General features: G+C 48.4%; 1 protein-coding gene across 1 annotated transcript in view; it reads right to left on the minus strand.

Annotated features, from left to right (window-relative positions):
• Positions 1-977: 977 nt before the first annotated feature.
• The window catches only part of Dhcr24 (24-dehydrocholesterol reductase), a 30,306-nt gene continuing 3,886 nt past the window's right edge, over positions 978-27,397 (minus strand). The window contains exons 3-9 of the mRNA XM_057784947.1: positions 18,752-18,857; positions 18,153-18,271; positions 16,464-16,727; positions 11,730-11,873; positions 4,073-4,270; positions 3,550-3,728; positions 978-3,464 (exon numbers count right to left, since the gene is read on the minus strand). Of these exons, the coding sequence (XP_057640930.1) occupies positions 3,311-3,464; positions 3,550-3,728; positions 4,073-4,270; positions 11,730-11,873; positions 16,464-16,727; positions 18,153-18,271; positions 18,752-18,857 (1,164 nt within the window). The 3' untranslated portion in view covers positions 978-3,310. The remainder of the gene's footprint in view (positions 3,465-3,549; positions 3,729-4,072; positions 4,271-11,729; positions 11,874-16,463; positions 16,728-18,152; positions 18,272-18,751; positions 18,858-27,397) is intronic.

The raw sequence follows: 27,397 nt of genomic DNA on the forward strand, positions 1-27,397 counted from the left end.
ATGCTGTTCCACCACAGGCCCAGCTGACCACAGAGTGGAAGCTCTGTAAAGGAAAGCCGAAACAAGCTTTTCCTCGTTATCCCTCGACTAGCTCAGGCACTTCGTTACAGTGAAGGAAAGCTGACCAGCAGAAGGAACGCTGAAGATGTAAAATACAGCCTGGAAAACTGGGGAAGGGGTTTCCTAACGGAATGATGTTCACCTGCCGCACATGTTCTAGTAAAATGTCCATTGTGTGCACATTTGCGCAAAACTTTTATTGAGAGTTAAAACTTGAGTCTCCTGACTCTGGGCATTTAAGCCTCAGAGCTCTTGAGGCAGCTGGGGTGAGCCAAACTGCTCACACAATCGTAACAAAAGTTTATCACTGTGTCATGCTAGCCCAGAGCGGGTGAGCTGTTCTCTGGTGATGCAGAGACCCTGCCTCTTTCCAGCTCGGGCTCTCCTACCCTTCTGGCATGTGCATCCAGACACTGTGGGGGACAGCCAGAGAGGTTGTATTTCTGTTCCCGGTCACTGCAGAAAAATACTTAACCCCGAGGACACACCTGGCTGCAAGGAAGGCTGGTGGTGTGCCCAGATGAGGATGGCGTTGTCTTCTGCTGGAGAGCCAGTGGGTTTCTCCAGCTTTTGGATGAGGAAGTCTACACAGGAGCAATTAGCTTGTCAAAATTAGTTGGTCACAACCAAGTGACAAGGCCAGGACAGTGGCCAGACCTCTGATGGCACGTCTGGTGCCCGAGGACAGTGCCCACCCGACCTGAGCTGCCATCCTCTGTCTTGCCACCACGTCTTCATTGGAATGACAGAAACACATTTGCTCCCTGCTTCCCCCCACGTTCTTTCAGCTCGTGTCTGTGGGTGTTCGTGTTCAGACAGGACATCAGAGCCGAGTGGCAACACCCGCTGCTGAGTCCTGGTTTGACTCTACACTGTGATCCTCTGAACAACAACAACAACAAAAAAACGACAAAGACTAGCTTCCAGGCTGTATTTTATTTTTACAGAAGCGGTGGTCCCCACAGCCACAGGAACGTGTGTTCTGGAGAGTAGGCACAGTGCCTAAGGCTGCAAGAGCCTGACCAGGGGGAGTCATGCCTTCTCCTTGGTCCCCATGACCAAATTAAAACAAAACAAAACAAAACAAAAAAAAACCCACACAGCACACACTGCCACAGCCACCCCTCTCCCTCTTCCCTTCCAGTAACAGCCAATTCAGCTTTCCAGCCAGGCAGTGGCTACAACTCTGACTTTCCAGAACACCTTCATGCAGCCAAGAAACCAGAGTCACGGAGGGGAGAGGCTTGCTCTGGCATCCCACATGCACTGTCCTGCAGCAGCGAGGTGATCACCAAGCCCCCGGATGGCTGGACAATGACAGGACTGGCTTGTGAGGAAAACCTGGGACCCAGTTCACCATGCTTGGAAGACGACTGGCCACTTTTCAGGCAAGATATTACTGGAGCCAAACACTAACCTGAAGCTAATGTGATTCAAAATCCCTTCCCTTCCCAGGTCCTGGGGCGTGTCTGTGGTGGACTAGAATTTGGCTCTTTAGGGTGACACACGTTGCTGGCATCACTACCACAGTCCCAGTGGCTCTTTATGGAGGCTCAAGCGGTGGAACGATGGTACTTCAGATATCACGCTAACTAACCTAGCTCGCATCGACCATTCATCTGCAGCAAGCAGAGTCATCAGTCGGTGAGGACGAGGATGCACACGGACCACCAAGAGAGCCCGTGCCAAGAATGCACGCTGCACAGACAGCGAGGTGAAGACTACTTCCTTCACAGGACAAGAGGATGCGGTGGTTCCTCCGCCTTCCAGCGGCCACAAGTCCTCCAGCCTTCACAGGACCACACTGGCACTGTGCAGTATGTCAGCTCTCGGCGGCATCAGTGAGCATCCTTAAGTATGACTCTTAAGGGTTCTGGCACGTGCCAGACATATGAAAATGACAGGGGAGCTGGCTTGGGGGTGGGAGGAAGAACTCGAGATGATGGACAGTCCCTAACTGTCACCTGGATTGTGTATGTTCCCCCGGCTTCTAACACTAGGCTTTCTACTGTCTAACACAGAAAGGCTTCAGGAGCTCTGACATTTCAATGAGGCTTGAGAAAACAGCAGCTTAGCGGGGACTGTGACCAGCTCAGCTCTTGAATTCTGGCTTCTCTTCCAGGACTTGATTTCCCCCCCGCCCCGCCCCCCCGGGAGACTCTGGGTTTTCAGCCAGGCCAGGCAATTCTGAAGGTGGGGCTGTACAACCAACCACACTTCACTAACAAGGCAGAGGGGCCTTAGCGGCCCCTCCCTCTGGAACGGAAATGGAGCTAACTTTCTCTGAGCTTAGGATTTGTAAGGCACTGAAATTAACTAGAGCTGGGGGTGGGGGAACATAATGGGGGAAATGAGTGACCCTGGAAGCTTTCCTTCCAACCCCAGGGAGGGTCCTCACAGTAGCACAGGGCAGACACCCCTTTCTTACTCAGTGTGGGAACCATCCCTATGTGACACAGTCATGAGCATGTGCCCCCATTGTGACTCAGTGGATCTTAGAGGAGGTCTGCATGGAGGGAGTCAAGAAAGGAAAGCCCAGGAAGGCCAGGCTTCCCATCTTGAGATGTCTTTTTCCAGGAACAGTCCTGAGTGGGCCCAGTGATGGCTGGGGTGACCCTCGGGCCTGCGCACACAGGAAGAAGGGGCAGGATGGCCCAAAGATGGCAGAGAGGACTTTGGACTGGACCTGGCTTTGGCACAGCACATCCTGGGCCCGCCTGCCCATCATGTGGCCCCCCTAAGGTCCGGGGGAAGGAGGAACCTCCTTTGCCCCCATGAAGGGCTCTTGTGGCTGATGCAGGCAATGCAGGTACAACCCCAGGGCACCCCCTTCATCATGCCAGCCAAACCTGTGCACAGGTGACCCGTGGGGAGCAGGAGTCAGGTGTGAGGTTGAATGGGAAGCCGTGGCCGTGGCTACCACTCGTGAAGCTCCTCCCACACAACCAGCCCTTTGTGTAGATGATGGCCCACAGGTAGGAATTTTTACCTCCTTCCGCAAATGAACACGGGGCACAGATGGGCCAAGTGACCAGCCCAGAGTCAGAGTCGCACGGCTAATGAGTGGCTAAGCTGGGAGCGGGACTTAGGACTGTGTGACTCCAGATCCCGTGTGCTTCCTTCTTTCCACTTGCCTGAGCTGCCCTGGAGATTTCTGGAGGGGTTTCTTTCTGAAATCTGGGAAAGCAGAGACGCTGGAGCGAGGGAGAGCAAGTCCATTCCCATGCATCTGGCTCCCGAGGTGCCCCGCTCAGTGCCTCGCCGCCTTGCAGATCTTGTCGTACACCTCAGGGAAGGCGTCCTGGCAGCCGAGCTGCTTGCGCAGCTTGTGGTACAAGGAGCCATCAAACATCTCCCAGAACTCCTCCCGGTTCATGTAGCAGTCGGCGTATAACATCTGGAACCTGTATGGGAAGGAAGGGGTCAGGGTGTGAGGATGGGCAGGGTGGGTGAGAGGGTCCCTGTGCCCCGACACCCCAGGCCACTCACCCGTGCACACTCCGCACAAACTTCTCCAGCTGCCTCATGCAGGACCTGGCCTCGAAGTGCTTCACGCGTGGCTCCCCGTACGCCCCAATGTCCACGTAGAGCTCAGCCTCATCTCCCTTGGGGTGCACCAGTCCTGGCTGGCTGGGCAGGATGAACGGGCACAGCCAGATGGGGTAGACCTGAGAGGCCAGGGAAGTGGGTTGGTCTCAGGTAGCAGACACAGGACTGGCCTGCCCACATCCCACCAAGGGAGACTTTGGGTTTGCAGCCCTCACTAGAGGCTCCGGGCTGTTCCCTGCTTTGGTTTCCTCTCCACCCCTTCCAGATACTCCCACTCTACCTCATGGGGCCAGCAGCCCATCAGACCCTTCTTTCTTGCTGCCCTGGCTGAGTGGGCTAAGATCCTCATTTTATAGTCAGAGGAAGTGAAGCCCAGCGGGCAGATACACAAAGCTGGGTGACATGGCTCTGGAGAGGAGCTCTGGGTCCCATGGGAGCATGCCCGCCTGGCCACCCGGCTTACATGGATGTCGTTCTGGAAAGTGTGCAGGGCCTGAGACAGGCACTTCATGGGCACCAGCATGTCCTGCACCACGTGGTGTTGCTCGTACAGCTTGCGGAGAGTCTCGCCCTGGGTCAACTTCAGGAGGGAGATCTTGGGGGGCACCATCCAGCCAAAGAGGTAACGGAAGATGGGGTTGTTGCCAAAAGGGATGATATCCTAAAAGACAGAGAAGGGGGATGGGAAGACGGAGCCACGGCCAGGTCCTCAATCCACCCGGGACAAGTACTCCAGGGTGCAAGCCCCTCGTTAAAAGGCAGGGTGGCCTTTATCAGACGGAGCTGGGTTTGATCCCCATCTCGCACATTTACCAACTATTACAGCCTTGGGCTAGTTACAGAACTTCTCTGAGCTCAGCTTCCTTATCTGGGAAAAATAGCGTGCAAGGCCAGGAACACAATGATGAGATGGCTACCATCCCTGTTCTTGAGATTAAGGTCAGAGTGATTCGCATCCCATAAATATTTGCTAAATGAATGCTGCCCAGTGAGAAAAGGGATACACAGAGAACTTGAGCAATGTTTCTAAGGTCACACAGCAGGGATGCACCAGGTGGGTGGAGTCGAGCTCCACAAGGAGTCTGTTGGAGCACACACAGCCAACCATTCATTCACTTGCTTCCCTTGGTCTCCCTGGAGACCCTGATGGGCAGATGCTGTCTTTTCTCTCACTCCCTGGGTGCTGTTGCTTCCCCAGCACACCCTTCGTTTAGAGGACTAGCTCACAATGTTCCTCCCAGCTCTGACCTTGCCACCTTCCTAAGTCACCAGTGTGCAGAGATTACCACAAGCCCTGGAGCCTTGATGCCAAGGGTGGGTGGGTGTCGGAGACAAGGCATTCCAGACATGCTTCCTGTTCTGAGATCCTCTCTTGGGAATGGAGGGTACAGGACAGAACTGGGACAGAGAGTCAGAGGCAGCTCCCGAAGGTCCCCTGGAACAGGAGCCCAAAGCAGCAGTATGTGCCAACTGCTAAAAGCCGGGTAGCAGCACTCAACCATCCCTGGAGTCAGAGCTCTCCTACAAGGCTGCTAATCCGCTGTCCAGTCTGCTAGATTCACATAGCACTACAGTGAGTGAGGCCAGAGTCAGCCCATTGTAGCCACATCTGCCCATCTAGATGTCTATGGCCTCTGCCTGGCTAGGAGAATCGGAGAGTACCCAGAGAAACTGAATATCACCCCTCCAGCCCTTCGCATAAACTGCCTACCATGCCTCACTCCGTTGCCTGATGTAGAGCTATTTATTTAAGCAGGTCTACATTGATGAATATTTAGATCACTCAAAGATTATCCGTGAGGCTCCTCTGCCTATGTCTGCCCATCAATATGCACACTTGCTGTTAAGTTCCTGGACAGGACACGGGCAACTTTAGATTAAATGCTGTGAGTTTCTTTAAGGGATCCTATTTCAGAAGCACGTACCATCTTATACTCTGAAACTTGAGGCAAACACTGCTCCTTGCACGCCCACCAGCAATGTGCGGTCACACTTCCAGATCCCTGCCGTTTCCCTGACAGGTGAGCACGGTGAGAAGCCTGCTTTTAGCTCTCAGTGACACCATGCCCCCTTTCTCAGATCCACTGGTTTGTATCAGCCGACACTGTCGGCCTCAAAAAGCAATGTTTAAACACTCTTCTTTCCCCTCTGCTACTGCCTTACAATCCGTCCTTTGTCCCCTTCGTGACCTGGGGTCCCCAAGGCCCTGGCTTCACTCTTGTCCTGTCCTGCCAATACACTGAGGCCACTCATCCCAGCAATCTCCCTCAAGGTGCTTGGTCCTCAGGCTCCTGCCACCTCCCTGCTGCCTGCATCCAGCCTGCTACTGGCCACCTCTGCTTTGGTGCGCTGGCTGCAAGGCCCCAGCGATGACCAAGGATCCCAGATTCTCCTTTCTTACCATGTTACTCGCCCCCACTGGCTAACAACTGCTATGAAAATGGCCACGGAAGATGACATAGACCTGGCCTATGAGTTAATAAAAAGACAAAGGTCAAAAGAGGCATGTACCAAAAGCAAAAGAGACCTTGTATGCTTATATATGTACATAAATGCATGCCCGAGGAAGTGACATACAGAGGTCAGAGAACAGCTCTGGTGTTGTCCTTGCTTTTCACCTTGTCCGAGACAAGGTCTCTTTGGTTGTTTGCTGCCCCGGGTATCAGGCCAGCTGTCTGGGAAGCTTCCACAGATTTCTCCTGCTCCACCTCCCATTAGGAGCTCTGGGATTATAGATATAGGTCATCATGCCTAGCTTTAAGTGGGTTCTGGGGATTTGAACCCAGGTCCTCACTCTTGAACAGCTAATGCTGTACTCATTGAACCATCATCTCTCTAGACCAAAGACAGTGGGTGTCAACCCCCAGCCCAGACCAACCCCATTGTGCTAAGGATTGAACTTATGGCTTCATGTGTGCTAGGCAAGCTGCCTATCACTGAGCCCCAGCAAATGCTCTTATATTTAGAAGAATGGTAAAATCCATGCTAATAACTTAGAATGTTTTTTTTTTTTTTTTACTTATTATGTAAATACTTATGACAGGACAAAGAAAAAGGCTTTATATTTTAGGAATTTTAGAAGCCCTTTAGACCTGTTCTGTGCATCGGGCCCTACAGGTTATCTAGCGAGCCCTGAACTTGGTGCTGCTCGGTGACCCAAGTCGGGAAGGAAGGAAGATGCTTGAGCTGGCCAGGCTGGTCCCCTGTGAGGGGTGGACTGACTCATTACCCAGAGTGCAGGTTCACCCAGTTGTTTTCAAAGATCCTTTTTCCTCCTGGGAGGAAGCTGAAGTGAAGGCAGCCAATGGAAGGGAAGGTGTATTGAGGGGAAAGCCTACGTCCTGAGATGTCCTGAGGTCGTGTGGTGTGCACTCCTTATCAGAAAGGTCTCTGCTTAGCTGGAGTCCCCAGGGACTCATGAAACTGGGTTCCTCCTCAGGAAACCACTCTAGGCAGAAGGGAGAGAAAAAGAGGCTGGTCTAGGGCCAGAGGTGTGGGTAAAGTCCATTGATCTCTAGGGGAACAACATTCTGCAGGCCAACTCTGCTTGGCGCTCCTGCGGGCCAGCTGAAGCCTTCCTGTGACTGACAGCTTGGCTTCTGCAGCAGGCTGCCGCCCAGTGTGCTATTTCCCTATTGCCTAGCATTTCTAAGTCCCAAGAGTAAACAAACTCCAGGTAAGCAAACACAAGCTTAAAACACCTGTTCTTCCAGTTCCTTCCAGCAAAGGAAGGTGATTTAGGACAGTGTTTACCTAACAGAGCAACAACAGACAGCAAGCTTCATTTTGAGCACAGACCGTGAACAGTTCAAGATCTATCTATCTCCTTTGGAGATGGGGCTCAGCGCCCCTCAGCTGGAGTGGGTCAATGACATGGTGCTATCATTTGGGTTGTGGTGGCAGTGACTGTCAACTGTAACATGAAAGGTACACTGCAGAATATGCCCGAGTTTCTCTTGGGTGATCTTTTGTGGGGGTTAGGCAGCTCAAGGAGCCCATATGGCTGTGAGTAAGGGTGTCCTCATCCATCACCCATCGCCTCACACTCACTGGTCCCCCCTGGAGTCTGACCACTGCGGTCCCCTTACCCCACTTTCTTTCTAATTTTTTTTTTTTAAAGAAAACAAACTTATCTGTTTTCATTTTACATACAAATGCCAGTTCCCACTCCCTCCTCTCCTCCCATTCCCTTCACCTGCCTCCTCCATCTCCCACCCACTCCTCAGAGAGGGTAAGGTTTTGCGGAAGGACCAAGGCCCTCCCTACTATATCTAGGCTGAGCAAGGTATCCATTCAAAGAGAATGGGTTCCCAAAAAGTCAGTACAAGCAGTAGGGATAGATCCTGGTGCCAATCCCAGTGGCCCCTCAGTCTGCCCCAGCCATATAACTGTTACCCATATTCAGAGGGACTAGTTTGGACCTATGCTGGTTCCCTCCCTTTCCGGGTGGGTGGAGCTCCCATTAGCTCAGGTAAGCTGTTTCAATGAGTGACCCCATTATGGTCTTCACCTCTTTGCTCATATTCTCATTCCTCCTACTCTTCAACTGGACTTGGGGAGCTCAGCCCAGTGCTCCGCTACAGCCCTCACCCCACCCCTCAATGAGGCCTGAACTGCTGCATCCGCTCATTCACATTCATGGCTACCCTCACCCCATACTCACGGCACCCCTCAATGAGGCCTGGACTGCTATATCCGCTCATCCCACACTTATGGCTACCTTCACCCCATACTCATGGCTACCCCTCACTGGGCCTGGCCAATTGCAATCCATCACCCCACATCACCGTAGCCTGGGCCAGTGTCCCCTCCCCAGTTCTGAACCACTGCGTTTTCATTCACCCTCATACACCGCAGTTCTACTTCAAGTGGCCTGTGGTCACTATCACCTTCATTTTCCCTCACAGTTTGTGACTTTAATCCCCACACCTGTGATGTCCCCACACGTTGGTACCCCAGCTCCCCAGCCTGCTTGCCTGTTTCTCAGCAGCCTCGTCTTTCGCTGAGCTCGGCTATTGCTCTCATGTCATATCTCGGAGCAGCTGACAACACTGTCACCATGGTGATCTAATCTCAGAGCCAAATCAGTCCTGGTGCATCTTTTCCCAGAGCCACCCACAACACACTCAACGTGGATGGGACCACTGCAGTGCCGTGTCGCACCAGAACTCAGTTGCTGGGGTACAAAAGTATCATACAGTCGGTCCCAGACAATCAGTGGTCTATCTTCATTTATTCCACATTTCCTACTGTCCAGGTGCCCTCAGAGGTGGCCCACTACTGACCTGGCACCCACTGTCACAGTGTGAAAACCCACAGCCACATGCTGGCCTCGCCACGAGTTCATGGTCCCGAGTCGCAGGAAGCTGAATCCCCTGGCCATCCCCAGGCAAATGAACTTCCTACTCTGTAAGGAACAATTCACATGTCCCCCTCTCAAGTGGTCTGTCATCATGTCCCAGCTGAAATTCCTACTTCTGACTTCACTGAGAAATTACAGACAACCAAAAGGGAACTCTCGACTTCCCACCTCCCAACTCTCCCCAACTTCCAGCGACTGTTCCCTCCCACACATACCACCACAGGAGGCCACTTTCTCAGCTGAGCCAAGGACTCATCCTGCTCTCTAAACACCCCCACCCTGTACTGTCATTCTTCCCATCAGCCCCAGGACACATAACCATGATGTCACCTCTTCTAAAAACAATCGCAGATTCTTTCTTAGTCCCACCCTCCTTCCACCATCTGTCCCGTGTCTATTTGCTTTAAGTAGCAGCTGAGATTGGTTTTCATGAGCCCTTTCTTTCAGATTCAGCCTTCCGGCTTTCACCTGCTATTCAAAGCTGGTTCTACCCCTTTGTCTCACTTAGCACTCGACATTAAGGTCCCCAGGGCTCTGGCTAAAGGATCTTCTCTTCTGCTGGTTCCTCTCCCTGGGGCTGTAGGGGACCCAGGACTGGGGTCTTCAGGCACCTACTATCCTGGCTTTAAATAACATTTCTCAAAAAGAAAAAAAAAAAAAAAAGGCCAGGTGTGGGGAACAGGCCTAAAAGCTCTGTATTTGTGTGTGTGTGGGGAGAATGTAGAAGACTGGGGTTGGTCTCACTGACATAAAGACCAGCATGGGCTACATGAGACTTTATCTCAAACACAAAATAACCAAACAAAAACCCCCACAACCTCATAAACATTTCCCCGCCACCAAGGCCCATATTTACACACACGGTCTTAACCTCGCTGAGGCCCCCTGGTCCTCACACACACGGTTGCCTGGCTACCAACTCAAGATCCCATCTGTGTGCTCAAAGCAGTAGCTTCAACAGATGTGGTCAATTCAGAACGTCCAGTGTCCTTTACCATGCCTCCCCTGCTTCCTGTGGTAGTTAGGGGTCTCCAGCCTTGAGCTCAAGCCAATCTGTCTGGAAATCCTGCCTGAGTCCCTCGAGCTGCTCTTCGCCTCTGTCGCCTCCCAGGCAACAGACATGCTTCATCTCTTTTTCCACGACTGCTTAGCCCCCAACCTACCTCACGCTCCTTCCAGCTACCAAAGATTTCCTTTAAGATTAAAAATAAAAAAGTAGAACACATCGCCTTCCTGCTCGAAGTGCCCACTGGCTTCCTATCACACCTAGAAGAAGCATTAAGTTCTCACTTGACCTACAAGGAGCCATGTGACCCAGCCTCTGGCTGCTGGGTGACCTCATTCTGCACCCCGGCTCTAACTCAGCAACCTTGCTGTGTTTCAGACATATGCAGCCTGCAGGGACAACAGGGCAGTAAGGTCCTGAGCGATTGCTTCTGACTCCTACCTTGCATAGGAGGTGCAAAAGGTTCAACCTAAATGAAGGCGCTTTAGTCTTGGAGGCAGAGCTCCTGGAGGCAGGCATGGATTGCAGGATGGGATGGTGAGCAAGGATCTTCCTGATCTCACATTTGTCAACAAATTCTTTTGTTTTTTGAGACAGGGTTTCTCTGTATACCTATGGAGCCTGTCCTGGAACTTGCTCTGTAGACCAGGCTGGCCTCAAACTCATAGGGATCCGCCTGCGTCTGCCACCCAAGTGCTGGGATTAAAGGCATGTGCCACCACCACCCGGCTGTTAATAAATTCTTAAATAAGACACTGAACAAAATGGGTAAGTTAGACTTCACTGACATGAAAAAAATGTATGTCAACAGACATTGTGAAAATTGTGAAAGCAACGTGCAGGACGGAGAAATAGCTGCAAATCGCGTGTCTGCTGATGGTTTGGCATCCAGAGTGTGTGAGGAACACACACAACTCAACAACAAACACAAGCAGCCTAGGGAAAGATGGACAAAGTGTCCAGTGAGATGGATCAGTGGACAAAGGCGCTCGATGCCAACCCTGATGACCTGAGTTTGACCCCGGGGGTCCACAAAGCCGAGGGAGAGCACAGGTTCTTGGAAGTTGTTACACACATGCAAACACACACACCAAAACAAATGAACGAATGGTCTACAATTAAACAAAGACCCCACAAATGGGTCACAAGCACTTGACACAATGCTCAAGATCAAAGACCACTGTGACAGCACTGCCTTTCCAAGGATGGCCGTAATAATAACAATAGCTTACAGATCAGAAAATCAGTATTGGCTAGTTGGCTAGATCGACGGGGAACCTGGAACACTGCTAGGTGAAACGTGAACCGCACAACCACTGTGGGAAACACTTTGGCAGAACCTCTGCCAGTTCGACACAGAATTACCATAATCCAGCAATTCCACTTCTTACGTGTGCGTATGAGTGTGTCCCCCAAAGAACGTGAAGACTGTTTACTTGCTCTTGTGGTACAAAGAGAACACCTGGGACCCTACCGAGGTGGCAGCTACCCAGCATCAGGAGTGTACTGCGCTCCCCGATGGCCCACAGCTGGCCATTCCTCTGCCCAGGGACTCTCCTGGAGGTTCTGAAAGATAAAGTGTCTGCCTGCCTTCCGCAAAGCATGGCCCCTGTTCTCGGTGTCAACTCTCATGGCAGGTGGCTGTACCCCGCCCAAAACACAGTAACTGCTCTGCTGGGCCATTCACTTAACCCAGTGTGAATGGTGGCCCCGGTGTGAACGGCCTGCTGTCTTGGGGGAGCCAAGCCTCACCTGGAGCTCCCAGAAGATGCTGCGCGTGTGGCGGTGGTAGTAGTGCCGCAGGGGAATGTACTCGAGGCCCTCCCGGTTCGTCTTCAGGTAGTTCTCCACATGCTTGAAGAACCACGGCTTGTAGTAATTGCCGATGCTATTCAGCTGAAACGACAAGAGGGTATTGTGATCAGGGAGTGCCAGACACCACAAGGGAGCCACCAGGGAGCAACAGCGATCCAGCCGTTTTTCAAAGCTCTGACATGTCAGCTGTGGCCTTGGAGAGCCTTCAAAGCCAGGCGGCTTGGGCATAGCAGGCCCTCTCCAGCAGAGAGCAGACACTCAGGGACCTTAGTGCTGAGCACAGGGCCGTGGAGCTAGCTCTGGCAGTCTAGGAAACTGAGTGGCCCATCATAGCTGGTGACTTGATTCAAAGAGAAGTCAGTGTTCACGGTGCCAGTGACACTTCAGGGCTCAGGGCAGGTTAGCTTCCTGCTGCCCTCACCGAGCCAGTGTGGATCACCATGGTACTTCCTTTCCTGTTCCCAGACTTGGCTCCAGTCCTCTGGGTTCAGGACTTTCCCTATAGTCCCCATCTCCTGAAGGGAAGCTCAGGTTACAAGCCTGGTCCCTGGTTCTGTGTCCTGCAATGATACCCTGAACTGTTGGCTTATAGCTCTCAGGGGTTCAGGCTTTGATCTGGCTGGCTCCAAGGTGACTTAGCTGCTCAGACCCCAGCTCCCTCTCCTCTGGAATGAACTCTAGGCAGGTTCTCTTGGGAAGACAGAACGTTCTAGAGCTGGAAGGCTGGGGCACATGTTGCCTGGCTATACTCGAGCTGTGTGAACTGGTGCAGGTCACTCCCTTGATATGGGATGTCCTTCTGTACAAGTGTTGCTTTTACTGGCTAATGAATAAAGCTGTTTCAGCCAATGGCTTAGCAGAGTACAGCCAAGTGGGAAATCTGAACAGAGATATAGACAGAAAGTAGGCGGAGTCAAAGACGCCACGTAGCTGGAGAAGGAGAAGGATGCCAGAACCTTATCAGCAGGCCACAGCCTCGTGGTGATACACAGATTAATAGAAATGGGTTAATTTATGATATAAGAGCTAGCTAGGAATACACCTAAGCTATTGGCGAAATAGTGTTGGAATTCATATAGTTTCTGTGTGATTATTTGGGTCTGGGTAGCCAGGAAAATAATGAGCACTCTCTGTTTACACTCCCTAACCCAGTTTCCTGCGTGTGTGAATTAACAATAAAAAATACATACATGGTTCAGGGCTTTATTTCTCTCTCAAACAAAACAACAACAAAACCAAAAACCAAATAAAATAAAACATAAAACAAACAAAAACAACAAACAAAGCAGGTCATACCACACTGTACATACTGTGTGCCAATCTGCTTTTCCCATGTATAAGCCAAGCTGATCCTTTAGCCTACTTGGCTCACTTTCCCTATGGCAAGATACTGGTACTGCTGACTGGAGTGGCTGTATAGGTCAAAACACACAACACAGGACACACCTAGCGTGGGCCTGGCCCACAGTGGGCCACAGCATCAGTTCCTTGCTCTCCCCCTGGCTTTCAGCCTTTCCCTCTACAGTCAGCACCTGCCACCCTCGTGTGGGGCCTTCTCTGTGACAGGCAGTTCTGCACAAGAGCCTGTTTGCCCAAGCTGGCTTCCCCGTGGGGAGCGAGGCCTCTGCTTAGTAACAGAAGGGGACCGAAACTAGGCAGCAGACGGAGCAATTTGATCTAAGGTAGCTGAGGCCGGGCCACTCGCCTGGCAGTGGCATTCACTGTGTAATTAAGTCGAAACTTGGGGTGCCTCGGTCCAAGGTCTTAGGGAAGCACAGTGCCAGAGAAGTCCTGAAACGACAAATAAGCCAGCCTAACCACCACTCAGGACACACGGCACTTGGGAAGGCGAGGCAGCCGCAGATGCTCATTCTAGCCTTAACATATCCGCAGAGAGCGGCTCCTCACTGGCTGTAAAGTGGATTATGTCCTCACAGGGAGCCTCATCCTGGATGGTGCCACCAGAGGGCCCATCAGAGTGCCTGGCTGGCTTCTAAACTGGGACATTTGGCCTATCTAACAGCATCCTGTTCCACTCGGCTAACATCTGTGTCCCGGTCTTGCTTGCTAGGACAAAAGGCAAGAATCTCTGGCCTCTGGTCTTTCCTGCCATTTGTCCTAGAAGGATCTTGGGGCCTTTGTTCTCTCCTCAGGAAACATAGGGACCAGGTCAGCTGTCTAAACACTTTAATAGCCGAACAATTCCTTTTAGTAATCATCACTTTGATGGCATCTAATCCATCAGACAACTGTCAAGTTATTTTCGCAGGTGAGTGGCTTTTCCCCTTGGCCCCACCCCTCATCTTTATGCTGTGGACAGCCTCTAAGGAAAAGCCCGGGAGAAGCTGGAACACCTTTGGACTAGATTCCCCTGATAAGTGATTAGGGGTGGAGTGAGGGCCTCACAATGACGAGGCCTGAGGCCACGAAGAGTCAGAGGACTTCAGCTCCATGGCTGCTGTTGCCACTAATGCTCTTGGATACCGTCCTCCAGACACACGTCCCACCATCAATGCTGTGGACACTGCTACGCTCTAGAAGCTGGGACTCAGGGACCCACATGAATCAGGAGCTGGAGAACAGAATGCAAATCTGCTATGGTCACTGGACATCTCCAGGAGCCTCAGTCCCTGACTGGGCCTCATTTCCCAATATGGAGAGGGAATTGTTCCACATGATTTGTGAGCCCTTTTCAATTATTGCATTTAACTATTACCAGGGCCTCATACACACTAGGTAAGCACCCTACCACTGGGCTACACCTCTAGCTCTCCTTTTCAAATAAACAAAACAAAATTTATTTATTCATTTATGTATTTGTGTGTGTGTGTGTGACAGAGGACAACTTGTGGGAGCTGGTTCTTTCCTTTTGCCATGTAGGTCGCAGGGATCTAACTTAGCCTTGGTAGGAAGTATCCATATCCACTAAGTCATTTTGAGGCCCCCAATTCTAAAACGTTTGAAGAGTGTAGGTACAGGTCAAGAGCCTTAAAAGGTGCCTATACTTTGACGTACCAATTCTACTTTAAGATATTCTTCAAGGTCTCACTGCTCCACTAATTAAATTAATAAAACTGGAAGCAACTTAACAACGGACAGTGGTTTTCATTAAGCCACAGAGGCGTTTGCTCAATGCACTCTTCTGAAGACATCAAAAATCAAAGAGCACAGGTCAGCGCTTACCCACCGGACAAGGCAAATTTGGAGAGCCGATCGCAGATACAGGTAGACAAACTAGAAAACTGCAAAGGTGTGTTCAACCGTGCAAGTAACAAGAGAGCTACAAAATAAAGAGGCACTATTTTTAACCTTATCAGATTGGCAAAAATCAAAGTGTGATCCTCTCACTACAGCTGGCCAGGAGATGGGGAAAAGGCCTTCAGCCGCCTGCTGCTGGGTGCGGGCATGAGCGTGACTACCCCACTGAGGGTTGCGAGGTTTCATCCATCCCTATTTAGGGTGCTTACACCTTGGCTCAGGGTTCCATTTCATTCATAAAAACGCTGGTGTGTAAAAACAAGAAAAGAGTCTTAAATCAGAACCAAGTACTTACATTCAAACAAGTGGCCCGGAACAGGTATGCTGCGCTATGCATGGCAGACTGTGGAAGTGGTTAGTTACCGTGTGCGTGTGTGCGTGCGTGCGTGCGTGAAGAAATGCATCTTAACTTTCTAACTTAAAAACTTGAAAAAGGTTTTACATATGCACGCTGTGGGGGGGTGGGACGGCCAAATGAGGAACACCTAGTTAGCTTTGGGTCATGTGTAGGTCTTTCACTTGTTCATAGCTCCAAGTCTCTTACAATGAGCACAAATCCTTTCTGAATGGAGAAAAAAAAATCCCTCTATTAAAAATTACTTGGTTGCCAGGGATGGTGGCACACATTTTTAATCCTGGCACTTGGGAGGCAGAGGCAGGAGGATCTCTGAGTTTGATGCCAGTCTAGTCTACATAAAGTTCCATACCGGCCAGGGCTGGTTTGAAAACAAAGAAACAGAAACAAAAACAACAAACATTACATCATTGACTCACACCAATAATCCCAGAATTTACACACTCAAGGGACTGAGGCAAGAGGACGGCTATGAGTTGGAGCTTAGCCTATATTACACAGTGAGTTCCAGGACAGCCTGAGCTAGCATGTAACCCTGTCTGAAAATAAATAAAATTAAAACATTACACACTTGTTACGTACAATTAAAGTATGCTAATAAAACATTAAACGTTGTATGGTGAAAGCTGAGGGTGTGCCCATTTGGTTTGGAAGAGTTTCAAGGTAATTACCCAATCCTGTCTCTGTCATCCGGTAGAAATTTAAATTAGCCCTTGAAGTATCAGTTTCCTCATTTAAGGCATGGACTGTCTGTAGCTTTGGTGCCTGTCCCAGAACTAGCTCTTGTAGACCAGGCTGGCCTCGAACTCCCAGAGATCTGCCTGCCTCTGCCTCCCGCTGGGATTAAAGGCGTGTGCTACCACTGCCCGGCTAGACATTAGGTTTTATCTACCATGAGGCAAGCACGTGACAGGTAGCTGGCAGGAGTGGAGAAGACAGGACTCTTGTGGCCCCTAACACAGCTCGAAAGGAGCCTGGTCCCAGCATCCTGGTGAACTGCCTGCCACAAGTAGTCAAGAAGAGGACCGGTCCCAGTCACCTATCTTCCCCTGGCCTACCTTGCTGGGTTCTACGTCATCCGTCATGACCCCCGTCATGATGACAGCCTCATCTAGGGAGTACAGCAATCCTTCCACGAAGTGGTTCTCCGGCCGCTGGGACTCGCGGGTGAATTTTTCACAGATGGTCTCGAGGCCCCGAACTGGTTGAAACCGCAGCTTGACGTATTTCTTGGCAGGGATGATACGGATCTCGGCAGCGACCAGGAAACCCAAGGTCCCACAGGACCAGGGCACAGCATAGAAAAGGTCTGAGTTTTCAGACTGTGAGACAGAATTGGCACATGCTGAGAACCTGACCTCCAGACATGGTCAATAAAGGAACATATAGGGCCTGGGCCAGATTCCTGCCTACTGCTATCTTGAGCAATGACATTATGATCCGTACTCAATTTTCCAGCCACAGTTCCTACTTTATATTTAATCTCCTATTGCTCCCTGTATCGGGGATGCTCAGCTAAACAGCATCCACTACCTGCTACTGAAGCCTAGCCCCTGAACCACATACTACCCAGCAAGGTCATGACCAAAGACCCGACAGGGGGGACTAAAGGGGAGCCCTAGTGCAGGCTAAACGAGATAGATCGCTATTAGAGCCAGGGTGGCCAAGAGGCACGAAAATGTGAATGTGCCCCCTCCTGAGCGGGCACTAAAAGCGGCAGTGCCTTTCGTAGCCCATGTCACCTTTATTTCAGAGCCTGGCAGGGTACTGCCTGCTTTGACAGGTGAGGAGCATGAGTCCCTACTGAGGCGAACCTGCCTCGGTCAGGGTTCCTAGAAAGTCAGCTGCAGCGGCCGGGCTCAGGCCGGATCTCCCAACTCAGAATCAGTGGTCTCCCTACAGCCTCAGGTTCTGAACATCTGAGCCTACCCTCCCACAGACGGACACTGCCTTGTCCACCGGGCACTCTAAGTTAGAGTCTTTACGTCTCCGAGAGCCTTTTCCCAAAACACTCCAGCCTCGGGCTGGTTTACCAATAGGCCAGTGGTGTGCCAGCTCTACTAACCTGCATTGCCTTGGTGGCAAGCGGGACAGGGAGCAGTGGGCCAGGGGACAAGGAAGTTCTGTGGCAGGCAGTAGGATACTGTCAACCAATCACTTTCCTGGGCTACTTATCTCACTGTCCAGGTCACCACAGCACAAACTCCCTAAATAGCACCCCTGGCTCCATGCCAGGAACCCCGACACTGCACCTTCCCCTTCCAGCTCACACAGCTGCCGAAGGAGGAACCAGCCTCAGAGAAGCCTTTGTCTCCTTCCCCGATGACCAGATAACAGGGCTCAGGTCAGAGTGCAGGAAGACTCGCCGAACCACTCACCGTGACGGATTTCTTGGCCGACTGTGGTTTATTAACCCCAAACCCAATCTCCTGAGCTAGTTGTCTTTCCTCGGGTGTTCTTCCATGAGGCCAAAGCTCTGGTGGCTCAGATGTACCCACCTCGAACCCGGTGACCCAGGTTTAAGTTCTAGCTGTGAAGGGCTTCCTATCTGTGTGACCTCGGGCAGGCCTTTAGCCTCTCTGTGCTTGAGGGTCCTGACTCATGGCAATCATAGTATCCACTCACAGTTTGTTGGAGAAAATGAACCCCACAAGTATACAGCATTCCCAACAGTACAGCTCAAGAGATGTATTTACAACGGAACCCCCAGGACGGCCACCAGACTCCACGGCCATCTCTGAACTTACCGGCGTGCAGCGCACAAAGCTGCCATCTGCGAGGATCAGCTCATATGCAGTGCAGATGTGCTGGAACAGGCCGTACTTGTGGGAGGACGACTCGATGCCTGTGCCCATGATCAGGCCCCCTGCGGAGACGAGCGTGTCAGCAGGGGAAGCTGTGGTGTGCAGGGTGGAGCTGGTGGGAATGGAGCTATTCAATGAGGGTATTCCCTATCCATCGATTTGGAGGGCAGGAGTGAGAAGGTCTCCGTGAGGGCCGCCACCCTCACCTCTGGCCAGCTTCAGAGGTTCAAATAAATCTGTGTGTGCATCCACATTAAGAGGAACTTTAACAAAAAGGGAGGTAACTGGGTGGCAAGGTGCTATGCGCTATGGGAGGGTGCTGGCCCTGGACAAAAGCTTTGGTGGTCACAGACCCTGCAGGGAGAGGAACCAAACTTACTCCAAGCGTGACACTGGCAGAATTGGAACAACAGTCATGAGGAAGCAGACTGAAGCATGGGAAAGCTGTCACTGAGGAGCTCTGCTATACGGAAGGGGGTTGATGCCCTCCACTGTGACACTGGGACCACCCAGTCCACCGACCACAAACACGGAGCACTCACCCACGGTGAGGTCGTCGAGCTCAGGCAACACAGGCAGGGTCCAGCCAATGGAGTTCAGCAAAGCTGTCACCTGACCCATAGACACCAAGGGCTCCACTCGAACAATCTGAAGATGGAACCAGAAAGAGGCTGGGTCTGAGGGAAACGTCAAACCCAACAAGAATGCCTGCACGCAGAACACACACCTCAGCCTTTATGGCTCTTTCTAGAATACTAGACTGGCTTTAATTAACGGTGAATGACCTCTGGTTCGAGTCAGCAAGTGTTGAATGCCATCCTCTTGAAGGTCTCACAACTACTGGGTGTGGTTGCACACAGCGAATGCTAGCACTCGGGAAGCTGAGGCAGGGGAACTGCTTGCTACAAGTTGGAGGCCAGCTGGGGCTATACAGCAAAATCTTGTAAGAAAGCAGACAAAACAAATCCCAAACAAACAGAATAAATACAAGAAAAGTTCAGTTACTTTTTTTCTAGATTATAGGAGAAATATTAATTTGGAAGTTACAGCAAGAAACAGCAATCATCCATACTAACTATTATTCACTTAGCAATGACAAGCACGAAGCAGATCTGTCTTGCTTTTCCATATGTCTAAGCTGCTCTTTTGTATGTTTTAATACAACATACATATACACAAGTACAAACCCACTCATGCACATCTTTTTGACTACTAAAAATTTAGTCCTGGGGGGGCTGGATAGATGGCTTAGCAGTTGGGACAACTGGATGCTCTTCCAAAAGACTTGGGTTAGATTACCGGTACCCACATGGCAGCTCACAACCACCTGTGACTCCAGTTCAAAAGGCAATGCTCTCTTCTGGCCTCTGCAGGCACCAAGCATGCAAGCAATGCAAAAACCCCTAGGTAGGCAAAAACACCTTATATATGGGGAGAAGAAACTAGCATGAGAGATTAAGGGAGACCGCTCAGTGGAAACCTCAAGTGCGAGGACAGAATTTCAGACTCCTGGCACCCATGTGAATGCCTGGTAGATGTGACATCCGGCGCAGTGTATGAGAGTTAGAGACAGGGGTCCTTAGAGCAAGTTGGCTAGCCAGACCCGCCAAACTGACAAGTTTTGGGTTCAAGTGAGAAACCCTGCCTCAATGTATATGATAGAGAGCAATTACAGAAGACAGCCAACTTGCTGTGGGATATTTGTATACTGTGTACTGTGTAAATGTACTGCTTCTGTTTCCACAGAAGAAATGCTATGGGTACCATCAAGACTGATAAAAATTAGATTCGAACAGAAGAGACCTCTTGATAGGAGAGGTGATTGTTCCTCAAACAGCTTGGTCATTCAATCAAAACTTCTAAGGCTAACAAAAGCCTTTCATTTGATCAAGTATGGAAAAAAATACATTTTTTTTATAATTAAAAGATAATACTTGCCAAAAATCATTTTGTCTTAACAAAGACATAATCTGTCAAAAAAGGAACTCGCCAAAGTTAGGGTTGGGGCAGGGTTTTGTTTTTATCTTTACAGGAGAATAAAAGCATCCAACTAAGGGATCTGAAGACCACTAGACAAATGAGACATCTGAAGAAAAAGGACAAACATCCAGAGAAAAATGTCCCAAGAAAAAGAGTAAAACTGGTCCAATGGTAAAGCACATTAAAATTTTTTTAATTGATTTTATTGAGCTATATATTTTTCTCCGCTCCCCTCTCTTCCTCCCCACTCCCCTTCTGCCCTCTCCCATGATCCCCATGATCCCAATTTACTCAGGAGATCTTGTCTTTTTCTACTTCCCATGTAGATTAGAGGTAAAGCCCATTTCTAACAGGGTAAAATTTCACATATCTTCCCAAAGATTTGTGTCTGAAAAGGCAAATGGTCTGTCTGTGGTCCCAATTCAGTTAAAAGTCAAGCTGGCTTTGGAGTTAGAGCATGGCTGTCCCTCCCCTTCTCTAAACCCAAGCATGCCGGGCGGTGGTGGCGCACGCCTTTAATCCCAGCACTTGGGAGGCAGAGGCAGGCGGATCTCTGTGAGTTCGAGACCAGCCTGGTCTACAAGAGCTAGTTCCAGGACAGGCTCCAAAACCACAGAGAAACCCTGTCTTGAAAAACAAAAAAATAAATAAAATAAATAAACCCAAGCATGCTTGTTAAAGGAAAATCCAAAGTCTCTGTCTCATGTCAGAAGAGTCACCTGATCTGGGACAGAAGAAAACTACGGTCACTAATGTATAATATTATCTCTAAATTTATAAGATTACTATATATACACATATATTTAGAATTAAGTTGCGTAGCCTGGATATACTTAATAGACTGTGGTCCTTTAACTTCTCTGAGATCTGCTGCTTATGATACTTAAAATATTTAAGTTTTCTGCAGTGACCCATGATCATTCCTAACAGTGACCTTTGAAATCTTCAAAACGAAGTTGGGCCCCACAATGACGATTCCACCTGGATTGTGGCAACAGCATTAAGCTGACAAACACCATCCAAAGATCAACTTTGAACTACAAAACTGCTCAGGACAATTACAAGGCAGTTAGTTGAGATGGTACAACCTGCAGACTATCCAGCCAAGACTTTAGATCAGCGTTAGATTTTTCCATCACACAGAGACTAAACAAAAAATAACACAGCTAGCTCTCCCAGGACTTGATCATTACCTCAATTTTCTCAGGGTCCTCTAAAGATGCTATTGCCCCCAGTCAGCAGGAAGTAATTTTAAGAATACAATGCCCACATACCCAAGAGGTGTGTGTGTGTGTGTGTGTGGTTTCTGATTGTTCTATAGGTTATGAATGTTAGTCATTGTTTAGGGGGGGTTGGTTGCAAATTGTTACTTGTCATGGTAAGGGAGGAAACTAAGCAAGGGAGGTTGGATTCAAGGATCTCCTTCTGAAAAAAAGGGGGGGGGGCAGTTACAGAAAGGACATAAAAGAACAGATTACCGAGTCTAATTTAAAGTAAAAAGAAACTATTAAATCTCAAATATTTTAAATTGGTATAGATTTTTATATACTGATACAAATTTAAGGTTTTATTCTATTGTATATAAGTTTCTACTCCTGTTTGAGGTATTATACCTATATAGATCATTTAAAAATATAATGTATAATTAAGAAATTAGATGGTATTTAGTCATCCATAAGAATCAAACTTGTAGTCATGCTAGGTATATTTTTAAGGTTAAATAACATAGGTGGGCAGTCTTTCATATACTTCAGAGATTTATGAAATATGGCATTTAGGATGTTTTAATAACCTAAGGCTTTTCTTAAAAACTTATTTCTTGTTACTTCATGTGTATTGGTGTTTTGATTTCATGTCTATCTGTATGAGGGTTTGAGAGCCACTGAAACTAGAGTTACAGACAACTGTGAGCTGCCACCATGGGTGCTGGGAATTAAACCCAGATCCTCTGGAAGAGTGCTCTTAACCACTGAGTCATCTCTCTAGTCCATCCTAAGGCTTTTCATGACAGTAAGACACGTCTGCTACTGGTTGCATAAATTTATTCCAAAAAGGATGTTGGACATCGAAGAAACTCCATATGGAGTTTACTTTTGCTATAGCAAAGTTAGCCACTGGGCAACAAACTGCTCTTGCCTCGACTGCTGACAGTATGCTGTCCAAATTGGACAAGCAGGACACAAGCAGGCAATTGCTGAACTTTGCTAAGACAAGGTAGGACAGTCCTTCCAAATTCCTGCTTCACAGAAAAGTTTGTCAGATATTCTGGGTCTGTAGCCAAAGATGGATGACCCACTGTTTCAGAGGAACCATGGGTGACTGTCCAGAGACCCAGCTGCTTCTGATTCTTAGTTTGGAAGTTGCTTGCTCTGCACTTCCTACTAAACAGTTAGTGATACTTGAGAGACAGGGAACAAACAAGGCAAGCTCTGAGACTCTTCTCATCTGCCCAGAATGAGGGAAACATGGAGGGAAACCTGGGTGGAGCATCATTATGATCTGCTAGACCAGAGTTCCAGAGGACCAATCAGAAAAGTGTTTGCAGCACAGAGTTTCACAACAGTGTTGTCCAGAGAGGAACTCCTGGAAAAACTGAAAAGGGCACCACAGCATATGCAACCTATCTCCTGAGGCTGAGGCCAGGGAGCAGAATCATCAGGGAAGATTACAGGTAAAGACACCAGAAGGTCATCCAGGGCCTAGCATTCACTCTCATAAACCAGCCTGGAAAACTTGATGCACGGTGCCTTGGGCAGAGTCCATACAATGCCTTGCCTCAGTATTCGGGAAACAACTAACTCAGATTAGATGGTGCTCTGCTCCTACCTAAGAAAATCAAGACTCAAGAGGATCAAATTGTTCCCAGGATTTTAACTGCCTCCTAGAAATACAAACTCAATTTGGGTAGGAATGCAATACCCAAAGCCCACTAGGAAAAGGTCAGAATGTCACAACTATCCAGTCAACACTTAGAGGTAGCAAAGACGCAGGAAACTACATGATGAGAAAAACCCATCAAGCAAAACAGAATTAGAACTAACAGAAGAGCAACCAGGAACACCAGCTGAATTCTGTGTTCAAATAGTTAAGTTTGAGGGCCAGTAAGATGGCTCTGTGGAGAAAGGAACTTGCCTTGCAAGCCTGAAGACCTGTGTTCAATCTACAGAATTCAGGAGTGAACTGACTTTTGAAAACTATTCTCTGAACTCCACATGTGCCCCTCCGCGCACGCACACACACATACACACACACACACACATAAACTACAAAAGATATTAGCAAGACCCAGTGTCTGGAATGAAAGATACAATGGACTGGGATCATAGCAAACTAGGAATTACAAAAGAAAAATTAGTGGACTTAAATAGAGGGCAATGGAAACCATTTACAGTGAGACAGGAGAAATAGCTTGAAGAATCTGAAGAGGCCTAGCACACCTGTCATAGCAGTCTCCAAAGGAGGAGAGAAAAAGGAGGCAGAAAAAAAAATAATTATCCTAAAAGCTTCAGTGAAAAAAAACTAACAAATTCTAAACCCAAGAATTACGAAGAAAATCATACCAAAACACATCACAATAAATTGCTCAAACGCAGCAATTAAAAAAGCCTCTTAGCAGAAAAGAGAGGGGGAGAAGCCTATTAAGAGGGATGCTATTCTCTCTTTTTCACATGTATTCCTTCTTTTTTGTTTGTTTGTTTGTTTGTTTTTTCAAGAGAAGGTTTCTCTGTGTAACTGTGGCTGTCCTGAAACTCGCTCTGTAGACCAAGCTGGCCTCGAACTTAGAGATTTGCCTGTCTCTGCCTCCTGAGTCCTGGGATTAAATGTGTGTACTACCACCACCTGGCTATGAGTTTAGTTCCCAGTATCCATGTTGGGTGGCTTATAATCACCTGTAACTCCAGGATCTGATGCCCTCTTCTGTACTCTATGGAGACTCATGCATGTGTGTGCATATATAGACACATAAGTAAAAATCAAATACATTAAAGCAAAAACCCGACAGAATTCTTGCTAGACTCAATGCAAGCAAAGGCAGTGGAGTAACTTCCCCAAAGTACTGAGAGAAAAATACCTGTCAGCTTGGGAAAATGTGCATGTGTATATATTGTGACATATGCAAGAAATGTTAAAGAGGTCCTTCAGGACAGAAGGAAATCAAATGGACAGAAATTTATCTCTAGAATAGACAGTAACTACTCCATGGACAAATAGGTGTTCTTATTTAAATTTCTTTAATAGGCAACTGGTTATTAAAATAATGACAGTAACAGCACAGAGCTAGGGACAGTGTGACTACAGAGCAAAGGGCGGGAGGGAGGACCTGAAAGTTTATAGTCCTCAGGTCTTTAAACTGCGTGTGAACTGAGATAACACCACTGGCCCTGGAGGAAAACACACACTGGAAACCCTGAAGCTGTGCTCCACCTTAAAGGAGGCTAACACAGGATCATTAAGATCATTTGATAATCCAAAAGAATGCAGGGAAGAAGAAAGAAAAAAGAAGCAGGGGATAAATTACAAATGCAGACAACAGGAACAGCAGGTGACAGGCTCAAACCTCATCAAATAAGGACATTAGACGCAACGTCTCACCACCTCAATTAAAAGACAGAAGCTGCCAGGTTCAATTTAAAAGAATCAAGACCCAACCGGGTGCTGCCTAGAAGAAACACACTTTATTAGGTCAACAGGAAAAGGATTGAAGAAATACATATCATGCCACTGCTAGTCATGAAAAGGCAGTGACTTTATCAATATCAGATTAAGAAGATTTCAGAGGAAGACTATAACTGAGGATTTTTTTAAAAAGGCAATCTCGGCCAGATGTGGTAGTGCACATCTGTAATCTCAGCATTTGAGGGCAGGCAGTAGGTGTGGGGTTCAAGGCCAACCTGAGCTACATCTTTTCATAATGAAAAAAAAAAGATTAATCAAAAGGATATTAAGAAAACCTTAAACACGTTTGTTTATGTCTAGTAACAGAGTTTTGATATCCATGATGCGAAACTGATACACGACTAGAGAATAAAGAAACCAACAATAACAGGCCGACTTCAGTCTCCGCGATGAGCGGGGAGGAAACGTGCAAAGTCAGATTTGAACAAGACTATGAGCCACGAGACCGAATTGACATTTGTAGAACATGTCAGTCCAAAACTGTGCACTCACAAGAGCGCATACACGTACACACACACACACACACACACACACACACACACACACACACACACAATACTAACCTGGAGTATTTATTTTTTTTTTAAGTTGAAAGCATTCAATTTTCTGGCAATAGCTAAATTAAATCAGAAAACTGAGATAGAAGGAGTTTGCTAAATATCTGGAAACTAAACATCCATGTAATTACCCAAGATCAAAACATAAAGCAAAAGGGAAATTAGAAAGTATTTCAGAATGGGTGACATGACTCGGTGGATAAAGACATTTGTCACCGAGCCTGACAACTTGAGTTTGATCCCCAAACCTGTAAGATGGAAGGAAAACCTATTTCCACAGCCGTCCTGACCTCTGCACTCCTGCATGGGCAATAAAATTCTGGTTTTCAAAAGTCATGGCCAAAGAGAAAATATCGAATGATTTTGGAGTTTAAAAACTGCTATTAGCAAAGGATCTGAACAGGCCTCAGAGGACATACCAACGGCCAGTGTCTGCATGGAAAGATGGCCAGGGTCTTCAGTCATTAGGAGACAGCAAGCTAAACCACAAGGAGACACCACCATAACACACACACACACACACACACACACACACACACACACACACAAGAATGGCTAAAATCAAGGACCACTACGACAGGTCCAGCAATGCGTAGCAGCAGGCATGCACACTGCTCACAGGACTGTAAAATGCACTACTCCTTAGGAAAACAACCCGACCAAGCCCTTAAAAACATACACAAACATCCACCTGCCGTGACTCAGCCATTCTCCTTCACATTTGTCCAAGGAGAGACTTACAAAGATTTGTTATTGTTTTTAGATTTCTTTGTATTGTTTTAAACTATGTGTTATGTGCATATCTGTGTGGGGGTACATGTGTGCAGGTGCCCTTGGAGGTCAGAGGCTTTGGGTCCCCAGGCCTGGAATTACAGGTGTTGTCAATCCTGTATATGGGTGCCAGGAACCAAACTTGGGTCCTCTACGAAACAGTACGCTTGATTGACCGATGAGCCACCTCTCTGGTCCCCATTTTAATTTTTAAATTATGTGTGTGTGTGTGTGTGTGTAGCTCAGGGGTATCCAGCAGCTTCCCTGACGCTGGAGTTGTAGCTGGTAGTGAGCTGGTGGGTGACAGGGGCTGAACTCAGGTCCTCTGCGAGAGCCGAGTCAGCTCTCCAGCCCCAAAGGAAGACTTTACATGTTTACAGAAAGCCTGCTCAGAAACGTTCCTGACCAAAGTGGAAATAGCCCGGATGTCCACCTGCAGGTAAATGGCTAAACAAACTGATCTCTCTACGCACAGGATACTATTTAGCAGACAGACACTATGTGCCAGGCACAAATGCTTCAAAATGGACGCATCTTAAATGACCCTTTTAGAGAACCCGGACCAGAAAAGCATGCACTAAACGGCTCCTGTCAATGGTCTCTAAAGTCTAGCATTCATTTACAGCAACAGAAGCAGAACACTGCTAACCCGATGCTGTGCGGGGAACAGGTAGGGAGGGGCTTAAGGGGAAAAAATTACCAAGAGCCATGACTACACTTTTAAGGCTGTCAGGTACGCTCTGTGTTTTAATAATGGTTTCACTAGTGCAAGGCTGTCAAACTCATGTCAAAATTTATTACCCAACTGCACACTTTAAATAGGTGCAGTTTATTATAGGCCAGGCATATATCCAAAAAGTTGTCTTAGAGAAGACACAGTGATACGTGTACTTTGGCCAGGGTCTCACAGTAATGAAATGACATCAACGTGGCCACATTGTATTCAGTAATTCTCTTGTTGCTGGATATTGCACCGTTCTTTTAGAAAAATGTAATCAAAATCTGTGTGTTGGAGATCTCTGATTACATAGAAGCCCAATTCCCTTTCCTTAAGCTATGTTTGGAGAAGTAGAATGATTACACCTTATCTTAGTTAAAAGACCCAGAAGGCATTAAGAAGTAGAATTAGTAGCTGAGCCAAAGAGTGTTTATACTTCTGGACAAGTTCCCCTTTCCTGGCTATCTCCCGCCCACACACACCTT

This window comes from Chionomys nivalis, chromosome 11, assembly GCF_950005125.1.
Source record: "Chionomys nivalis chromosome 11, mChiNiv1.1, whole genome shotgun sequence".
Classification (NCBI taxonomy): domain Eukaryota; kingdom Metazoa; phylum Chordata; class Mammalia; order Rodentia; family Cricetidae; genus Chionomys; species Chionomys nivalis.